Here is a 16,384-nt window from a genome sequence, read left to right as displayed (position 1 = left end):
TACTTAAGTATGTGTGATAAAACAAGAAGAGATGGGGTCAAGAATGAATGGGCACTGAATGAATACAGATTGAATATACAAGTGAGTGACCAACATGAAAGAAGTACATTGAGATGGTCTGGTCAGATAGAATAAGAATCAAACCACAAAACAAACATAAAGAGTGAATGAACTGAGAGGAAGAGGAAAATTGAGAAAATTGTGGTTAGGAGCTGAAGAGATTATCAAAAAGAAAATGGTGAGAAGTTTAAAGAACAAAGGCAGTGTATAAAGTGGTATGTGGTTGTGATGGTCCGTGGTAGAAACAAGAATGCTTTGGAAGGATGGAAAGATATGGGGAAGTATAGTGAATAGTGGAGTCCTTGGGGCTCTCTGAGCTTGGCTGTTTTCTTGCAAATGTTTCATTACCTGGCTAGGTAACATCTTCAATGCTAAAATGGGATGGGGTTTGCTCTCTATTTATATACTGTGGCCTGCCTTGCCAGTGCTGGTGGGGGTGGGGTTTTTGTTTTGCTCCTCTGGTAGTTCCTTGATTAGCATATGTTTACTGCTTGATTGTGTGCCTGGTGGCAATCTTTGCTTATCTGGGTGATGATTGCTGGTGAGGTGTTCTTCTGGCCTTTTGTCTCTTTTGAATAGTATGTAGATGTTTTTTATCTCTATGTGTCTGTTAATTGCTGCCTTGTCTGAATACCAGGCTTCCAAGGGTTCTCTTGCATTTTTGGATTTAGCTTGGTCTAAGATGCTGACAGTTTCCCAGTTAAAACTATGTTTAAGTCTGTCCATGTATTGTGAGATTAAGGAGTTTTCTGACTGCTGACTTCTGAGTGTTCGTGGATGCGCTCTGCCAGTCTTCTGCCTGTCTGTCCTACATAGTGTTTGTTACAGTCCTTACACTATATGTTGTAGATGACTCCTGTTTTTTCTTCTTGTGCTACTGGGTCTTTTGGTTTACTTAAGATATTATGGAGTGATTTTGTTGGTTTGCATGCTACAGAGATGCTGCTGGTGGTTTCTGAGATGTTTCTGATGTATGGCAGTGTGATCCTTTTCATAGCTTGTGTTGGTTGTGTTGTAGTAGGTTGAGTGGTCAGGCACTTTTTGATAAAGTTGTGTGGATATCCATTTTGTTGGAAGATGTTGTATAGGTGGTCTTTTTCCTTCTTCTGCTGTTCTGGGTTGCTGCAGTGTGTTTGTGCTCGCTTGAATAATGTTCTTACACAGCTCCTCTTGTGGGAGGTTGGGTTGTTACTTTGGTAATGGTAATAGCATTGGTATAAACTAGATTTAGTTATATTTCCCTTTCTTACCTCATGCCTTAATTTTGTTGGCTTACTATTTCTTACTTCTTTTCTGTACTTTGCATAACATTGTTTACTGTAAAGGGAATATCATGATGGATATGTATCAATGCTGTATCATGCAAGGAGACTTTCAGTTACATCACATAGTTTCTATTTGCTGTTTTCTTCCTACACTGCACCATGTACCCTCTAAATTACTTTTAAGATACAAGTTTCTGAAATACATTTGGGATTATGGGGAATTGCATAGGAAGGGAATCCATTATGCAGGCAAATAACAAGTACTGTATCTAGTATTCGCTATTTAACATAGCTAAGTCAGCTGTTATGTTCATTTACAAATGAAAGTTATCTTTGTATTATAAATGCATTTTATATTATGCATGGCAGTATATTCTGAAATGTTTAAAATGTGGGTGCTTCCTTGATTTCAACAATACTAGAATCCAGAATAATTTATTCAAAAAACTGTTTGGATACTAAGTAGAACTGTTTCGCCCTTTAATTTTTCCAGCATAGGAAATGCTATTTTAATAATGTTGGTGGTCCTATTAGAAAGAAATATTACTAAACAGTTCCAGAATTAGAAAAGTTTTTTTTTTGCAACTGCTACTGGGTGGTAGTGCTACTTTTAACAACACAGTGACATCTCCTGTGCATTGATATTGCTGTAACTTAAAGGAAAAGCAGAGAAGTTCACAATTAAAAAAAAAAAAAGTGCTGGGAATCCATTCATCAGAGAATAGAAATGGCTAGTTATAACTATCTATCTATCTATCTATCTATCTATCTATCTATCTATCTATCTATCTATCTATCTATCTATCTATCTGGTAAAACATCTAGCATATTCTGAATTTTTTAATACAGTTATTGTTATCAGATAAAAATGATTTAATTTCCTTGAACATAGCCAAATTCTGTTATTCTCCTGTTAAACTAGGCACACCTTGACTGCCCACAAATGAACCCACCACCAGTTGTAACATTCTTATCTTGTTTTGTGTTTTTATTATTTTATTTTAACATGTTTTATTTACAACTCTGATCTGTGACTGCACTAAACTGTCTTTGTGGGGTTGGTTTGGGGGTCTTAATAAGACAATAGCAGATCTGACAGAAGATAAATGTATTAGGTAAACCTGGTAAATCCTTCTGACAATTAAGGATCTACATTCTCTGGCAATATCTTTTTGAGCCCAAAGGAAAAGCCAATAACCCAGCAAGATGTTGAACTGTATTCCATTGTGTATATTCTCACATCTTCTAAAATATGACCATTTAGCTTAGGCTTTTTTATTGTTTTGTAATAGTAGTTTTAGTTTTGTACTATAGGTAGTCCTTGAGTTACAACCATTTGTTCAGCGACCATTCGAAGTTACAACAGTGCTGAACAAAGGGACTTATAAGTGGTCCTCGAAGTTCCAGCCATTACAGTGCCCCCACAGTCATGTGAACAAAATTCGGGTGCCTGACAACCAGCTTGCACTTATGGCGAGTTGCAGCACCCCATGGTCATATGATCGCCATTTGCACCCTTCTGCCAGTTTTCCCCAATCAAAGTCAATGGAAGCCAGCAAGGAAGGCTGCAAGTCGCTGGGTAAGTTTCACCCCTGCCTTTCTTCACTCACACGCACTGTGCCCTCCTTCCCCAATTCACTTGCACACACCCCGTACCTCTTTCCTCGGCCTCCCTGTGCTCACACACCTTGCACACTCATTCCCTGGCCTTTTTTAGCTTGTGCTGCACTGAGCATCCTCTCCCAGAATTGTGCATGGCCTCCCCCACACCCCTGCGGCACCCCTGAGCTCCTTACCTGGGATTCTCTCCACTTCCCACTTAATGACCCACGTATCTTGAGTTATGACAACCAGGATTGCCTGGATTGCCGTCACTAAGCAATGCAATCACATGACATTGCACTTTACAACTGCATCACTTAGCAACGGCAATCCCAGTCCCAATTGCCGTCATAACTCAGGGACTACCTGTAAATCATTTCTCCCTCTTTTTCAGTTCTCTGTGCCTGATGGACTTACTCTGTATCCTAACTGCCCTTAAAAATCTTTTTTCTCATAACAAGAGCAAGAGCTGCTTAAATGAGAAACATTAGGAATGGAGGCAAAATTAGAATCCATCATATTTTAGCCAAAGCAGAGATAGCTGCTGATTCCTTCTGATGGAAAAGCCTGACTTTCTCTATTTTCCTTTATTCCATTTTGATAACACTGACCTTGAAAGTGATCGATCAGAGGTAGAAGAGCTTTAGCTTCTGGGACATTATTCTGTAGTCCCTATCTTTTCACAACAGAGGGAATTGTTTAGAAGCTCTCACAAATTTTGCGTAAAGATGGGCTGCACTTGAAAGAAGAGACTTCTTTTCAGCTTGGCAAAGGCTCAGGAAAAGCCTTTTCATTATTAAAACTCAGGCAAGGTGTTCCCAAGGTATTAGGTTCTGCAAGCACCCCAGTCATGCCTATGAACCAAGGCCATCAGGGAGAAGGGGCAGTCAACAATGTAAAAGTGGTGGACGTGCCTTATCCCTTTTTAATTTATGCCACGTGCATTGTGTGCATGCCAGAAGGTCTGGAGCGTCAATTACTCTTTTGTGCCTGCCGTTCTGATGCTGCTGATCATCCCTATGAAGACACCTGCTGTGAACTCTCTCAGATTAACTCTTGTAGAATAGCAGATGTTGCTTAACAGCTAGAAAGTCATAGAGGTAGTGCTGATTTGAAGATTCCTATTTAAGCCCAAAGCCTTTCTTTCTCTGTCTTTCTCTTTTGTTTTTATCCCAAGGAGAATGGACTCCTACTCAGCGACTCTTCTTTCAATTCCTTTTTTTCCCCAAAATTGAGAAAGTGAGACAGCAAACAAGGATAGGTAACTTCTTTTTTCTTTCCTTATTGATGCATTAATTAGGTAATTTTTTTTTCAGCATGTCCTTTTCTTTTCACCAAGGACTCAACTTTGGCAAACCTCCTCCCCGTTTTTTCTTTATCCACTTCTCTTCCTAAATTCCCACAGTCAGTCTAGGGCACTGACTATGATGGTCTTGAATCTCTTGATTAGCCTTTTTGCTAACTGCAAATCTCTGTGTTAGTCTGTTGATTGCTAACATGTTTAAACTTCTTGCCTTATTGACTTGGTGAGAAGGCTCATATTAACTTCATCCTTTGCACATTGAACTGAAAGGTTCAAATTCCTTATGGACTCTTAACTGCTTGAGATCTCAGCTTGATTATTTGATGGCCTGTATGTTAATAGATTCAAAATAATATTTAATAAATTGTATTGGTTGGTTATTCATTATAGTTTTATGTGTGGACTTCCTGAATATGTAAGTTTGTTTAATTATCTCTAGTATCAGGTCCCAAGAGAACTGTGGAGGCCCTGGTTCATTATATTGAGTAGAAACACTTTAGAGTTAGTTCAATAATCAATTATTATTATGTTATTTGGAATAACTGTGGAGCAAGAAGCTTTTACCAACAAAAACCACAAAGGATATTATGACTATGGTGGAGAAAAGAAATGTAGCAAATAAAATGGAAGCTGCACCCTCCCCTCCCTCCGTCTTTTGGACACGACCAAGGTCAAACCCAGGTCCTCTTTTTGCCTAACCCTATCAGACCCAAATTGATCCCCCCTGTCCCCAGACAAAGCCCCCTGCAATCCTATCTAAACTAAAGAACAGAAGCCTCCTCACCAGCTCACAGTACTGTATAGCCCAAGCATGGCCCTTATAAGGGAACTGCAACATATTAATAAGCTGAGAAACCCAAGGTTCCATCCTCAATCAGCCTGATTACCTCAACATTCCATTTCCTTCACAATGGACTTCCCCAGTTCTGCTGCCCTTTCTGACAGGCCAGAAATAACAACAGAATAAACAATAAGAACAATAGAGCAGACAACAATGGAACAATAGAATAAGAACAATAGAAATCCCCAGTCAGTCCCTGCTCAGTTGCCTGTGGTCTGCACTTTGCCTCTGAAGATGCCAGCCACAAGTTGCCAGAACATCAGGAGATCTGTTCTCTAGACCATGAACCCTGAAGCCCAACACTGCCCAACAGATACTATCCATGAAGAAATAACCTCAGGTACATGGACAAGGACCTGCCTAGCTTCCCCAAAAGTTGCCCTCAAATCAGATTCCTAGGATTTCCTGCTTTGTAGCCCTCAACTTCCATAAAAATTTTTTCTTTCCCATTGTTTTGGGTCCCTCTTCCTTGTAAAGCATCCACTCAACAATCATTGCAATAAACATGGGTCTTCTGAGTGTTGTACTCTGTACTTCTGAATTTCTCTACAACAATGACCTCTTGAAATTTAAGTATTGTATTATCTTATACACCCTCATACTATGGATGAATTGGCTAATTTGTAAAGTATCCCAGAATTCTTGGTTTTATGTCAAAAGCTAACATAGCAAACTATCTGGAAATATTGGCAACAAACTCACACTATACATGTAAGAAAAATTTTAAAGATTTTTTAAAAAATAATTCTCTACAAACTAGACATTTTCCTCTCTGCTCAAATAACCAAAGTATTTATAAAAATTGAGAGAACATTGAGAGTATATTATTTATTTCAGTAACATATTGCAATCTTCTCAGCTTTAAAGAAGCAGTTGAGAAAGTGGATGCAATGCTGAAATTGGGTGGGGAAGATCCCACATGTTGCTGAACTATAATTCCCAGCATTCTGAACAATTGGCTGTGCTGGCTAGGACTGCCAGGAGTTGTAATTTGAAAATCTGTCATCCCACAGTTAATCTTAAATTACGGTGAGCACAATGCCACATGAGGGATCAGTTTGTTCATGTGAGCTAACTGTGGGGATACAGCCAAGAGTACAAGGAGGAACAAAGTTACATGGCCAAATTTACCAAAGGGAAAGTGGATCCAATTGTGGTAGAGAAGTGGAGAATCAGTTGTGCCTGTCTGGCAACATGCTTCATCTCTCAGCTCAGCTCTCTTTGAATTGGAATCTTCAGAATAACAGCAGATAGATCAAACATTTTTTTTATCATCATGCTGTCTGGCAATAGCAATTAATTGGTAATTAAGGTTTCTGTGGCTTTCAATAAATTTTTATGTCTCATTATTTGAATCATTATTGACTCCTGGCAATTGCCTGGTCAAATCCCTGCAGTTTTCTTAACAACATTTTGGGAAGTGGCTTGCCAGTGCTTTCTTCCTAGGGCTGAAAGGGAAGAACTGGCTTAAATTGGCTTTGTGCAGCCTCTTGGCTTCTAGACTGGTGCCTTTAACCTCTGCACCAAACTGGTTCTCTTAATAAGATATAGCACTCCAAAATCCAGAACAAGCGCCAGTAGAAATGTTTTCATTTAGGCCCTGAAGGGGAGGTGCCAGGTTGGAAAAATCTAATTTAAAAGGTGGGACTTTTCCCTGTCACGTGATGGGAAAAAGAACTTGCTTCACTCCTGCCTGACCAGAAGCTGTTAACAAACATTTGTGTGTGTGTACGCACGCGTGTGAGGAATCTGGTAATCCTTATCATTGCTACACTTCTAGTAGTACCAGTAGGTTACTCCAATTTAGTGCAAGCCACAAAAGTGTGTAGATTGATTGATTGATTGATATGGCCGACCAACTCACACACAGTGACTCGGTCAGCTTACAAAGTAAAATCCCCAATACAAAAACGATCAACACCCACCCCCCACGGCGGCAGGATGGATGGATGGATGGATGGGTGTGTGCGCGTGCGCATGCTCGTGTCAGGGCCATGATTGAATCTCCTACAGCCCACGTCTCCAATTCCAAAGGAAGCCGGCAGGCGTCGCTCCTGCCAACGGGAAGAGACCGCGCCGCAGTTCGCTTGACGTTCCCTCCGTGTCTTGTGCGCGCGCAAATCGTTTTTAGCTTGAGGGAGATTTTTACAGAGGAAGTGCAGGAAGAGGGAGGAAAAAAGAGAGGGAGCCTGATTTGCTGCAAATGCCAAAGAGAACTAGGCGGCATCTCCGATGGGGAGCTCGTTTAAAAGGAAAGCTAGCCACTCGCTGTCTGCCTCGCCTCCATTCCCTTCCCTAGTCGGTTCTTTCTTGCTCGAGCGAAGCGGGCTAGGGCGCCCCTGCGAGAAGCCGTTTCTACCACCTCCCGTCTGCAGGCATCAGCCTCTCCCACCGCCTTCACTGTACGTGGCCGAGGGAGGAATCCATGGCTACTCCGCCTCGCCAGGTTCTGCAGTACAGCGTGAAACTGCTTTTCCTCAGCGAGGAGCAGCTCCGGGAAGGGCTGCACCTCTCCCACCCCAACCAGAAAGCCCTCCGGCTGGACGTGCACGCGCGAGAGGAAGGCGCGGAGATGGCCGTGACAGACGGTTAAGTAAAGCGAGCTGCGCGTGCATGTGAGGCCGGCCGGGGAGTGGCGGGAGACAGGCTGTCCGCTGGGGCCGGACTGCCCCGGAGAGAACGAGGCTTGCTGGAAAGGCTTTGCGGAAAGTTACTGCAGCGCGTCTCGCGCTCTCGCTGGCTTTAGGAGCCGAGGTTGGCCTTGCGCTGCGTTATCGCTTTCATTTCGTTTCTTTCCTCGGCTGTCCTGAGCAGCGTCTTCTCTCTATCCTTAATCATAAAATTGCGGAGGGGAGGCTCGTAGAGAGCTAACCAGCAGCAGCCGGCCCTCTCATCCATCGCCCCATCCTTGCGAGCGATTGCAGTGGCTCGTTTGCGGTTGTTGGGCGCGAGGTGAAAGAGGTTTGCCGGAGGATTTTGTGGGTATGTGTGCAAGAGCTACGGCAATTTGGGTAAGAGGATCACAGGGAACTTATGCAGGCGGGGTTTTCGTTCCCTCCTGGGTGCTCTGTGTGCAGATACTGGAAACTGGTAATTAGACCATGCAGGAGCCGAAACCTGCATCCGAAGCTCCATGCAGGAGCCGAAACCATCACATCCAGTATTTCTATTTATTCCATGTGAGAATGCCTAAAAAGAGAAATGCTAGAACTCGAATTTGTTCATGTCTGAAAGAGTTGGGCAGACATTCTTGAAAGTTTTTTTTTTTACTATTCTAGATTTGTACAAGTTGCCTAGATTTTCCTAACAACCTTTTAAACAAACAAACAAAAAACCAAACAAAAAAACCAATCTTTATAGTCTTGTTTATTCTCAGATTTTCCAACTTTTTTCACTTCACACAAGAGATTCTTGGACATAATGCTACCGCACAGAACAGGCCTTTGGCAAGGGAGAATGAGATCCCTTGCTTTGTTTCCATCCGGTCTGTGGTTCTTGCCATCTTTTATCTTTTTTCCCTTCCTTTTAATTGGTTTTGTTGTAATTACCTTGCTTTGATTGTTGTGAGCCACCCAGAATCATTGGGAGTCAGGTGGCATACTAGTTTGATTAATAAATAAAATAAATAAACAGATACAATATGGAGGTCTATTTTGTAGCTCTTCTTGGCCCCACAGTTGCAGCCATAGGAATGCTACAACTTCTCAGCTCTCATTATCATTTAAACGAGCAGAAAGAATGAACTACAGCAACCGTGCAGGTCTTCTTTTTTCTTTGCATGGCACATATTCGGAGGTTGAGCCTTAACATACAGAATTCTAGGAAGCAAATTAAGCTGCTGACCTAAACTCCAGTGAGTATGAACTTTCATTGAGCTGTGGAGTTCAAATTAGACACCAACTCCTAATTAAGCTTTGAAATTTAAATATTGTTTCAGAAAGGCATGGCAGTTGCATATGTAGACTTGCATTTAATTCTAATGACTCATAACTGTTTGGTTACACCTATTTCAATAGTGAACAAGCAGAACAACACAGACAGAGGTCATCCACATATTCCCAAACAGTGCCAACTGTTCTTTAGGGACATATCCTCATGATGTTCCTTCACCTCATCCACAGCCCATAGCTGAGGCCACCTAACTTTGTATTTATCTAATCCAGTGTTAAAGCGTTTTCCATATTTTCCTGACAAAGGCTGTCAGTCCTCTGCACAAGCTTTGCAATATGTGCAGTTTGTGGTGCTTCAGCAACTACTGTAAAAATGTTGCAGCAGGGCTAAAATCTACCCAATTCCCATTTGCTGCTTTTGGCTGCTACAGGCATGTCCTTTTGCTCCAGTTCCTAGGAACTTCCCTCCATGGCCATTTCACCTTGGGCAGCAGGAATGATTAGGCACCAGGTTTGTGCAGGCTCCTTATTCCCACAGATGTAGCAGTCGCCCATGAGGCAGCTAGACATGTATTAGAAATGCGCTGACCGACCGGCAGCTTGCAGTGATGCTGGCTAAGCAGCCCTTGTTAGTGGCTCCCAGTCACCTGTTTTAAGGCAGAGAGTTAGAGATGAGAGACAAGCAAGACAGACAGATGAGTGAGAGAAAGCATGAGAGAGCAACCAAAAAAAGCAGTGAGAGTGTGTGAGAAAGAAGGGGAGAGAGAGATGAACCATGGAGAAAGATGAGTGAGCGTGAGAAAAAAAGAGAAGGATGAACAAGAAAGATGAGAGAGAGTAAGCAAGAGAATCCATGGATAATCGATGGGATGGGTAGGGGCCACGGTGACATCCCACGGCGTCAGTGGAGATTTCCCAGGAAACCAGGAGAGGCAAGAAGTTCCCATCTACCCTGTGGATCAGACTCAGATGATGAATACACTTGTGAATACACTTATGGGTTTAGCTATCTGTCAGAACTTACCTCCTACCCAGCCCAGCTCATCCCAACACATCCCAACAAGCATGTGAAATACTTTTCCTGCTAGGAGGAAATCCCCAGTTGCTTTCCTTAACTTTTCCCATATTGAGGGCATCAGGACGGGATCATTCATTGGCTTTGCTACTGAGGCAGGACAGAGAAGAGGGGTCTGGACAGAGCAAATTATGCGGTAACACTTTGTGCCACCTGGAGGAAAGTTAAACTGCCTATCTGGATGTGACCATACTTTTCCATGCTTTGTTGAGGATACCCATTTGTCTCTGGAGCAGAGAATAGAAAGGCAAAGAGTGCTCACATGTTGCTATATTTTTCATTTAGCGTGTGCTACCTGAGAGGACAACAGCAGAATCAATTCCTAGATAGGCTGTTTCTGCAATTTATAAACATTGTCTTAAGAATACATATTTTTCTGTAATGTATGTTTTTTCCACTATGGACTACAATTTATTGAAGGTTAATAGAAATGAGATCAGGCTCTCAGATTAGCAGATGAGAGGGCTAGGATTATTGCTTTCTCCATAGTGTTTGCAAGGAGTATACTCCATTGTTTTAGAGTCAGCTCAGATATGATGAACAGCAAATCAACAAAATGAACTAACATGTAACCAAACTAAGCTGTTGTCATGTCTGAGCTGACTCTGAAACTACATGGGGTACATCTATTGGGAACATTAGAAGTGCCCTTAAAAGGCTTAAGATATTATAATACACAAGTCCGTAAGGACTGGATTACGGCTCAGTTTAGGGTTATCCACTTCAGACTGAAATCCAAACAGGTGCTGTGGAGCGTGCAAATCCAAACGTAGTACCTATTTGCAGTTCTTTGAAGCAGCAGTGACTTTTCCTGAGATATTGCAGTTGTCATCTGTAGCTGTGTCACAATTATGGGAAAAGACAGGTGCTGTGTTCACACCCTGTGCACTCCAAAACACATTTTTGAATTGAAGTCAAAACACTGTATCTTCGTACTTTGTATCTTTGTCTGCTTAGTTGCTTTAATGCCTCCTGAAACAGCAGGTAACTGTAAAATTGAAACACAATTTTACTGCTCAAAAATATATATGTTTAGCCATTGTGGGAGAACGATTTCTGTGCCTTTACACATTCAAACTGGAGATGTGCTCTTTAGAAAGCTCTTTGTTTGCAAATGATAGCAGCTTGTACTAATTACCTATTGAATAAACAGGATATAAATTCAGCAATAAGTAAATATTTTCTATGGTATTATAAAATTAAATGTTGGAGTAATACATTGAGTAGCGAAAAATAAAAATAAGAACACCTATACAGCTTCTGTTGTTTATGGATGCAGTGATGAAGCTAGCTGAGTTTATTTTATAAATCTTAAGTCACCTACATGTACTTTTTCAGACAGGATACATGGCCCACAGGATTCCTTCCTTGTTTAATTCCCACTTCTGGAACTAATGAGAGAAAAACAGCTGACTTTTCCCAGTCATTAACAATCTTAGTCTTGGATTAATCCTGAAGTACATGTAGCAAGTACTGGTCAAGGTACAGACTCTGGATGCCATAAAACAAATTTTCGAAATAGTACACAAGAAATGGGATCCTAAACTATTCTCATGTACCATATACCCAAAGGGACTTCCAGTAAAATTTTGGTTTAAAGAAAGAAAAATACCCCTGGAAATGGTTGAAAGATATCCTGGCCAAGTTATCTCATAGCACACTCCTATATATACATATATACATACGATGTCCCAATGTTTTACAGCAGCCTTTAACCAGTGCTGGAGGGATAAGTACCATATATATATTTGAGGATAAGCCCATGTGCGGATAAGCTAACCCTCACATTTTTAACAAAATACCATGAAAACGTACCATCCATGGATAAGCTGACCCTCAAAATTTTCGTATGTTTTGATTTTCATAATTGGCTTATCCGCGGGTGGCAATTTTTCATGATATTAGTTAAAAATTTGAGGGTGGGCTTATCCGCACATGGGCTTATCCTCAAGTATATAAAAAAGTATTACCCTATGTGCATATTCTGGATTTGAGGGGAGAAGGTGGTAAAGTTCTGCTTTTAATGAAATGTTATAATCGGTGGATAAGAATGAGTCAATTAGTTATGCAAATTCAGCACTTACTGAGATTAAAAAGTTAAACTTGCAGACCACCAATTCCAAGAGGAGCAAGTAAACGTGATGGTAAACAAAAATTATTTTGAGAGAGGAAAGTGAAATGAACTATGCTGAAATGAGGCAGAAATATCTATCATTCATTGGCTATTTTATTTTAAAGTACAGGGCATATGTAGAAATTTGAATTCTTTACATTTGCATAGATACCTTATAGTGGCCATAAAAATAAAGTTTGTGACTGAATTTTGCACAAAGACTTTAGATGCTTTAGTTTAGGCTAAAGATGGGCAAATTAGTGATTGTTGTTTTCTCTTATTTTTCTGAATATCTGAAGATAGGTTTATGAAATTGATTTTTTTAAAGTTTGCACCTAAAATTCCACATATATGGGTACATGTTTCTCTGAGCATATATTTTTGTTTGCAGTGTTGAATAACATGAAAAAACTAACATTTTTGCAAATAATTTCCTAATATGAGTTTGTATATTATTTTTATGACATAAACTTTTTTGTACAAAATTCCCAAATGTACAAAAAAGCATATTCTTGGTTAAAAATCCTTGATTAATCTTTTCTCTCTTGTCCATAGTCTAGATAATCTTTTAATAAACTTCCATAAGTATTATGTAATAAATCACTGCGCAGTGGAAGCATTGTGGTGTTCTGTTGTGGTATTGGAGCCAGTTATTTTGGAGCAAAAGCTTAGCAACAGGACATGAAAATGTAAAGCATGTTATCATCTCTTCCCCCAAGGCTCCTGTAGCATTGTTACTTCTACTTACAGATTTGCCTAAAGCCATCCTTTGAGTCTTTGCCTGAGCTGGGCACTGAAAAAAATGTCCTGGGCACAGATCCAGTACATCAGCCACTGAACCATGCTGCTAGAAAATAATGAAACAGAATGCAGCTGGAATATAGGCCATCTTCTGTTTGCTCTGCACTAAGTATGCAGTTCACAGATGCTGGGAACAATGATGTTATCTCAGCGTATCTTAGAAAACTAATGCCAAATTTTCTATGGCTTTCAGAAAAAAGACTGCTGCTATTATGTGTTGGTGAATAGGGAACATAGGGAGCCCTTAATGATGATTATGTGTTTCACGAGGGTAAATATTGATTATGAGGTCAGAGCAGTTCCTTCTACCCTGAATTCATAGAGGTTATGGGATTTTTAAAATCAAACAAATGACTTTCTTTTAAATGCTTGTCAGAAAAATGAGATGTTGATTGGTCTCCAGAGAAAGTTCTGTGGACAATAAAAGCCATGGCTAGATAGGAAGAAGAATGTAATTAAAGTATAATTTGACAGTGTTCATTTGGACTCTTTGTATATCTGTATTTCAAAGTACATTTGGGTCCTGATTGAAGGAGTCCCTCTATGGGCAAATACGTTGCACCTATTTTTTTTTTGTCTAGTTAGTGGGTAATTTTTACCTTTCTTTCCCTCTGACATCTTTTCTGTGCTGCATCTGAAGCTTTTTTCTTAAATTTTCTATTTCAGCATTCAGGTTATGAGATCTGTAGCTTAGATTAAATGGCTGTAGTCAACAGGAATGTTTACTAGCAAGATATGGCTTTTTGGTTGCTGTTTTTGTGCTGTTGCTGCTGTTGTAAATGGATTTTGTCAGCAGATATGAAGGGCCCACAAACCAGGTTTGTAGCTGATGATGTTATTGGGTCAAAAACCATTAATCAGAGTCTTTGTTGTCTTACAGAATGCAAGCTAGTAACGATTCTTCTAATCCACACCACTGGTTTTCAAAGTTTCTTACACTGAGAAATCTTTCTGCTTCAAAAGTCCAATGAGAAGTTCCTCATGTCTCCTGTTGAATCCCAGTTTGCTGTAGAAGATTGTAGGATATTTGCTGAAGTGTCCTTTCTTTTCAACTTGGTGCAAAACAAGTCTGTTGGAAATCACTGTCACCCTGTGTAAAATGAGAATATACCTTTGAACATCCTTGTGGCTGTGGGGGATGATCATTTGCTAGAAATGGCAAGCTGTCTTCTGGAAAAAAATTGTCGGCTATTTCTGATCTTCTAATTGAAAAGCCTTATGGTTCCCCAGGAAAGAGCTCCAAAACACACACACTGCAGAAATCTATTGTAGGGTCTGTAGAATATTATGCTTCTCATATTGTCACAGACTGCCGCTCAGAGATGAAGTGGAGATCTTTTAGCGGTGAGCCCAAATGTGCATGGAGAAATATGTGAATAAAACTTTGGCATATACAGTAGGCTGATTTTATAGAGCATTCTCCTGAAGTTCTGAATATCTTTAATGTTCCATGGAGGCATTACTACCTTGTCTTCTCTGCTAGCAGCAGATTTCAATATTAAAGTTTACAGTCTGTGAAAATGCTTCACTTTTGGATGTTACCAGATGGAATGAATGAATGATTAGTATCTTCATTAAATGAAATCCAATTCCTGTTGATTTAAGAAAGCTGGAAATGATATTATTAAATAGTTGCATTTGTTTTATTTCTCTTTTTTATTACATTTTCCCTATCTTTCATTCAGATAACTCAAAGCAATAGGTTGAGTATCCTCTCCAGTTTTAACTTCACAACAGCCATATGAGGAGGATCACTTTGCCCCAAGTGACATCTCAGTCTGCCTGACATCTCAGTTCATCAATCTATGTATTTTCATCAGCTACACTCCAGGATAAATAACCTCTCTCTCTCACTCTTGCTGCTTTCATTGTTTGAAAAAAGAAATGTTTTCAGAAAGATCAGAAATCTGTTGGATCTCCCACTATTAGCTCAGTTTTCCAGTAGATATTAAAGCAGATGAAGTCTGCCAGTACCTTTTGAATTTTTATAAAGACAAAGTCTACATCTTCTGCCTGGATAAGTGGCCTGTAATAAATGTCCACAATGGTATCACTGTTGTTTCTTCCTTTTTAAAATCTCACTTAATGCTTTCAACAAAACCTCCATCTTCAGGGACATTAATTCCTTCATAGGCAAATGGATTCTTTATATACCAAGTCTTTGTTCCTTCCTTTTTGCTGGGTTTTTTTAACAAGAAAGAGCCTTCAAGTTCTATGTTTCAGTCATGACTCATCCCACCACAGTTCTGTGATACCTATCAGGTTGTATTTGCCTTTCCATAATAAAATTTTATAGTTCTCTTACGCATACTCTGTGGATTGGTGTACAGACACTGTACATTCTGATGTATACTCTTTATTAGTTTCACTATCATGGTATGTTGAGGATTGCCAAGTATTTTTGTTTGCTCCTCCATTATCAGCAGTCTGTTTCCCTCCCTCTTTCTGGTTTAAAGCCATTCTAATAAGGTTCACAAGGCTCTTGCCAAACATATTTCTTCTATGATGAGCATTCATTATAATGAGCAATCATCTGTGCCTAATGTCCCACATCATAATATATTGGTGATATAGACCATATTTTAGGAATCCATATCTTTCTATACAACACCATATAGACAGAAGGAGGCCTGTCTAGAAACAGCAGAGGCAGAAACAGTTTTCATGTTTCCAAACGGAAAACTTGGGGGGAAAAAAAGCCTGAATTGATGAATAGTAAGCTCACTAAGAAGTTGAAAAGTAAAACAGAGATATGATGTCAAAACTGCTTATTGTTATCTTCACTCCTAGAGAACTAGTGAGGTGCCAAAAGGTTGGAATAAAAAACATAGTCCTGATATTCTAAAAGAGAAAGAGGTAGAATCTGGGAAACTACAATTAATCTATCATTGGTCCTGGGTAAGATAGTAGAACAGATTATCAAGCAGCATGTATGCCAAATTATGATGTAACCTTAGAGAGATAGGGTAAATTATGATGTAACCTTAGAGAGAGAGAATAAAATATAAATGCATTTATAACTGCTGTCAAAAAGATCGGAATCCGCTTCTTCCTTCCTTCTTTCCTCCCTCCCTGCCTCCCTCCCTCTGTATTTCTGTATTTCTGTATTTCTATTTTCTCTTATTCATTATTCTTTCATATTTTCTTTGTTTCTTTTCTAATATTTGTATTGTTTTTATTTTGTTAAGCATTTCTTCAATAAAATTATATTTTTTTTTAAAAAGCAGCACGTATGCCAACTGCCTACTAATTACTAGGAGCCACATGGGTTTATCAAGAACAAGTTGTGTCAGACTAATTCCGCTCCCCCCTGGCTCACTCTATTTGATAAAATGATTAGTTTAGTAGGCCAAGGGAATGTTATGGATATAGTGTACTGTGATAGTAAAGTAGTTGATAGTCTATCATCATGCCTTTACGGAGAAGATGGATAA

General features: G+C 39.8%; 1 protein-coding gene across 3 annotated transcripts in view; it reads left to right on the top strand.

The window, feature by feature from the left end:
- Nucleotides 1-7,195: 7,195 nt before the first annotated feature.
- LOC103058753 (histone-arginine methyltransferase CARM1-like) overlaps nucleotides 7,196-16,384 on the top strand; it is a 68,670-nt gene continuing 59,481 nt past the window's right edge. For 2 of the 3 annotated variants that reach the window (XM_025163513.2, XM_007423376.4), the window contains exon 1: nucleotides 7,196-7,659. In XM_025163513.2, the coding sequence (XP_025019281.1) occupies nucleotides 7,497-7,659 (163 nt within the window). In that variant the 5' untranslated portion in view covers nucleotides 7,196-7,496. The remainder of the gene's footprint in view (nucleotides 7,660-16,384) is intronic. The other variant, XM_007423377.4, reaches the window with a different exon arrangement.

Source organism: Python bivittatus, unplaced genomic scaffold (genome assembly GCF_059951505.1).
Source record: "Python bivittatus isolate LINGU-HERP-01145 unplaced genomic scaffold, Pbiv_v1 ctg000850_np1212, whole genome shotgun sequence".
Lineage (NCBI taxonomy): Eukaryota > Metazoa > Chordata > Lepidosauria > Squamata > Pythonidae > Python > Python bivittatus.
Note: the sequence above shows the minus strand (reverse complement) of the source record. Positions and strands in the feature narration are given on the sequence as shown.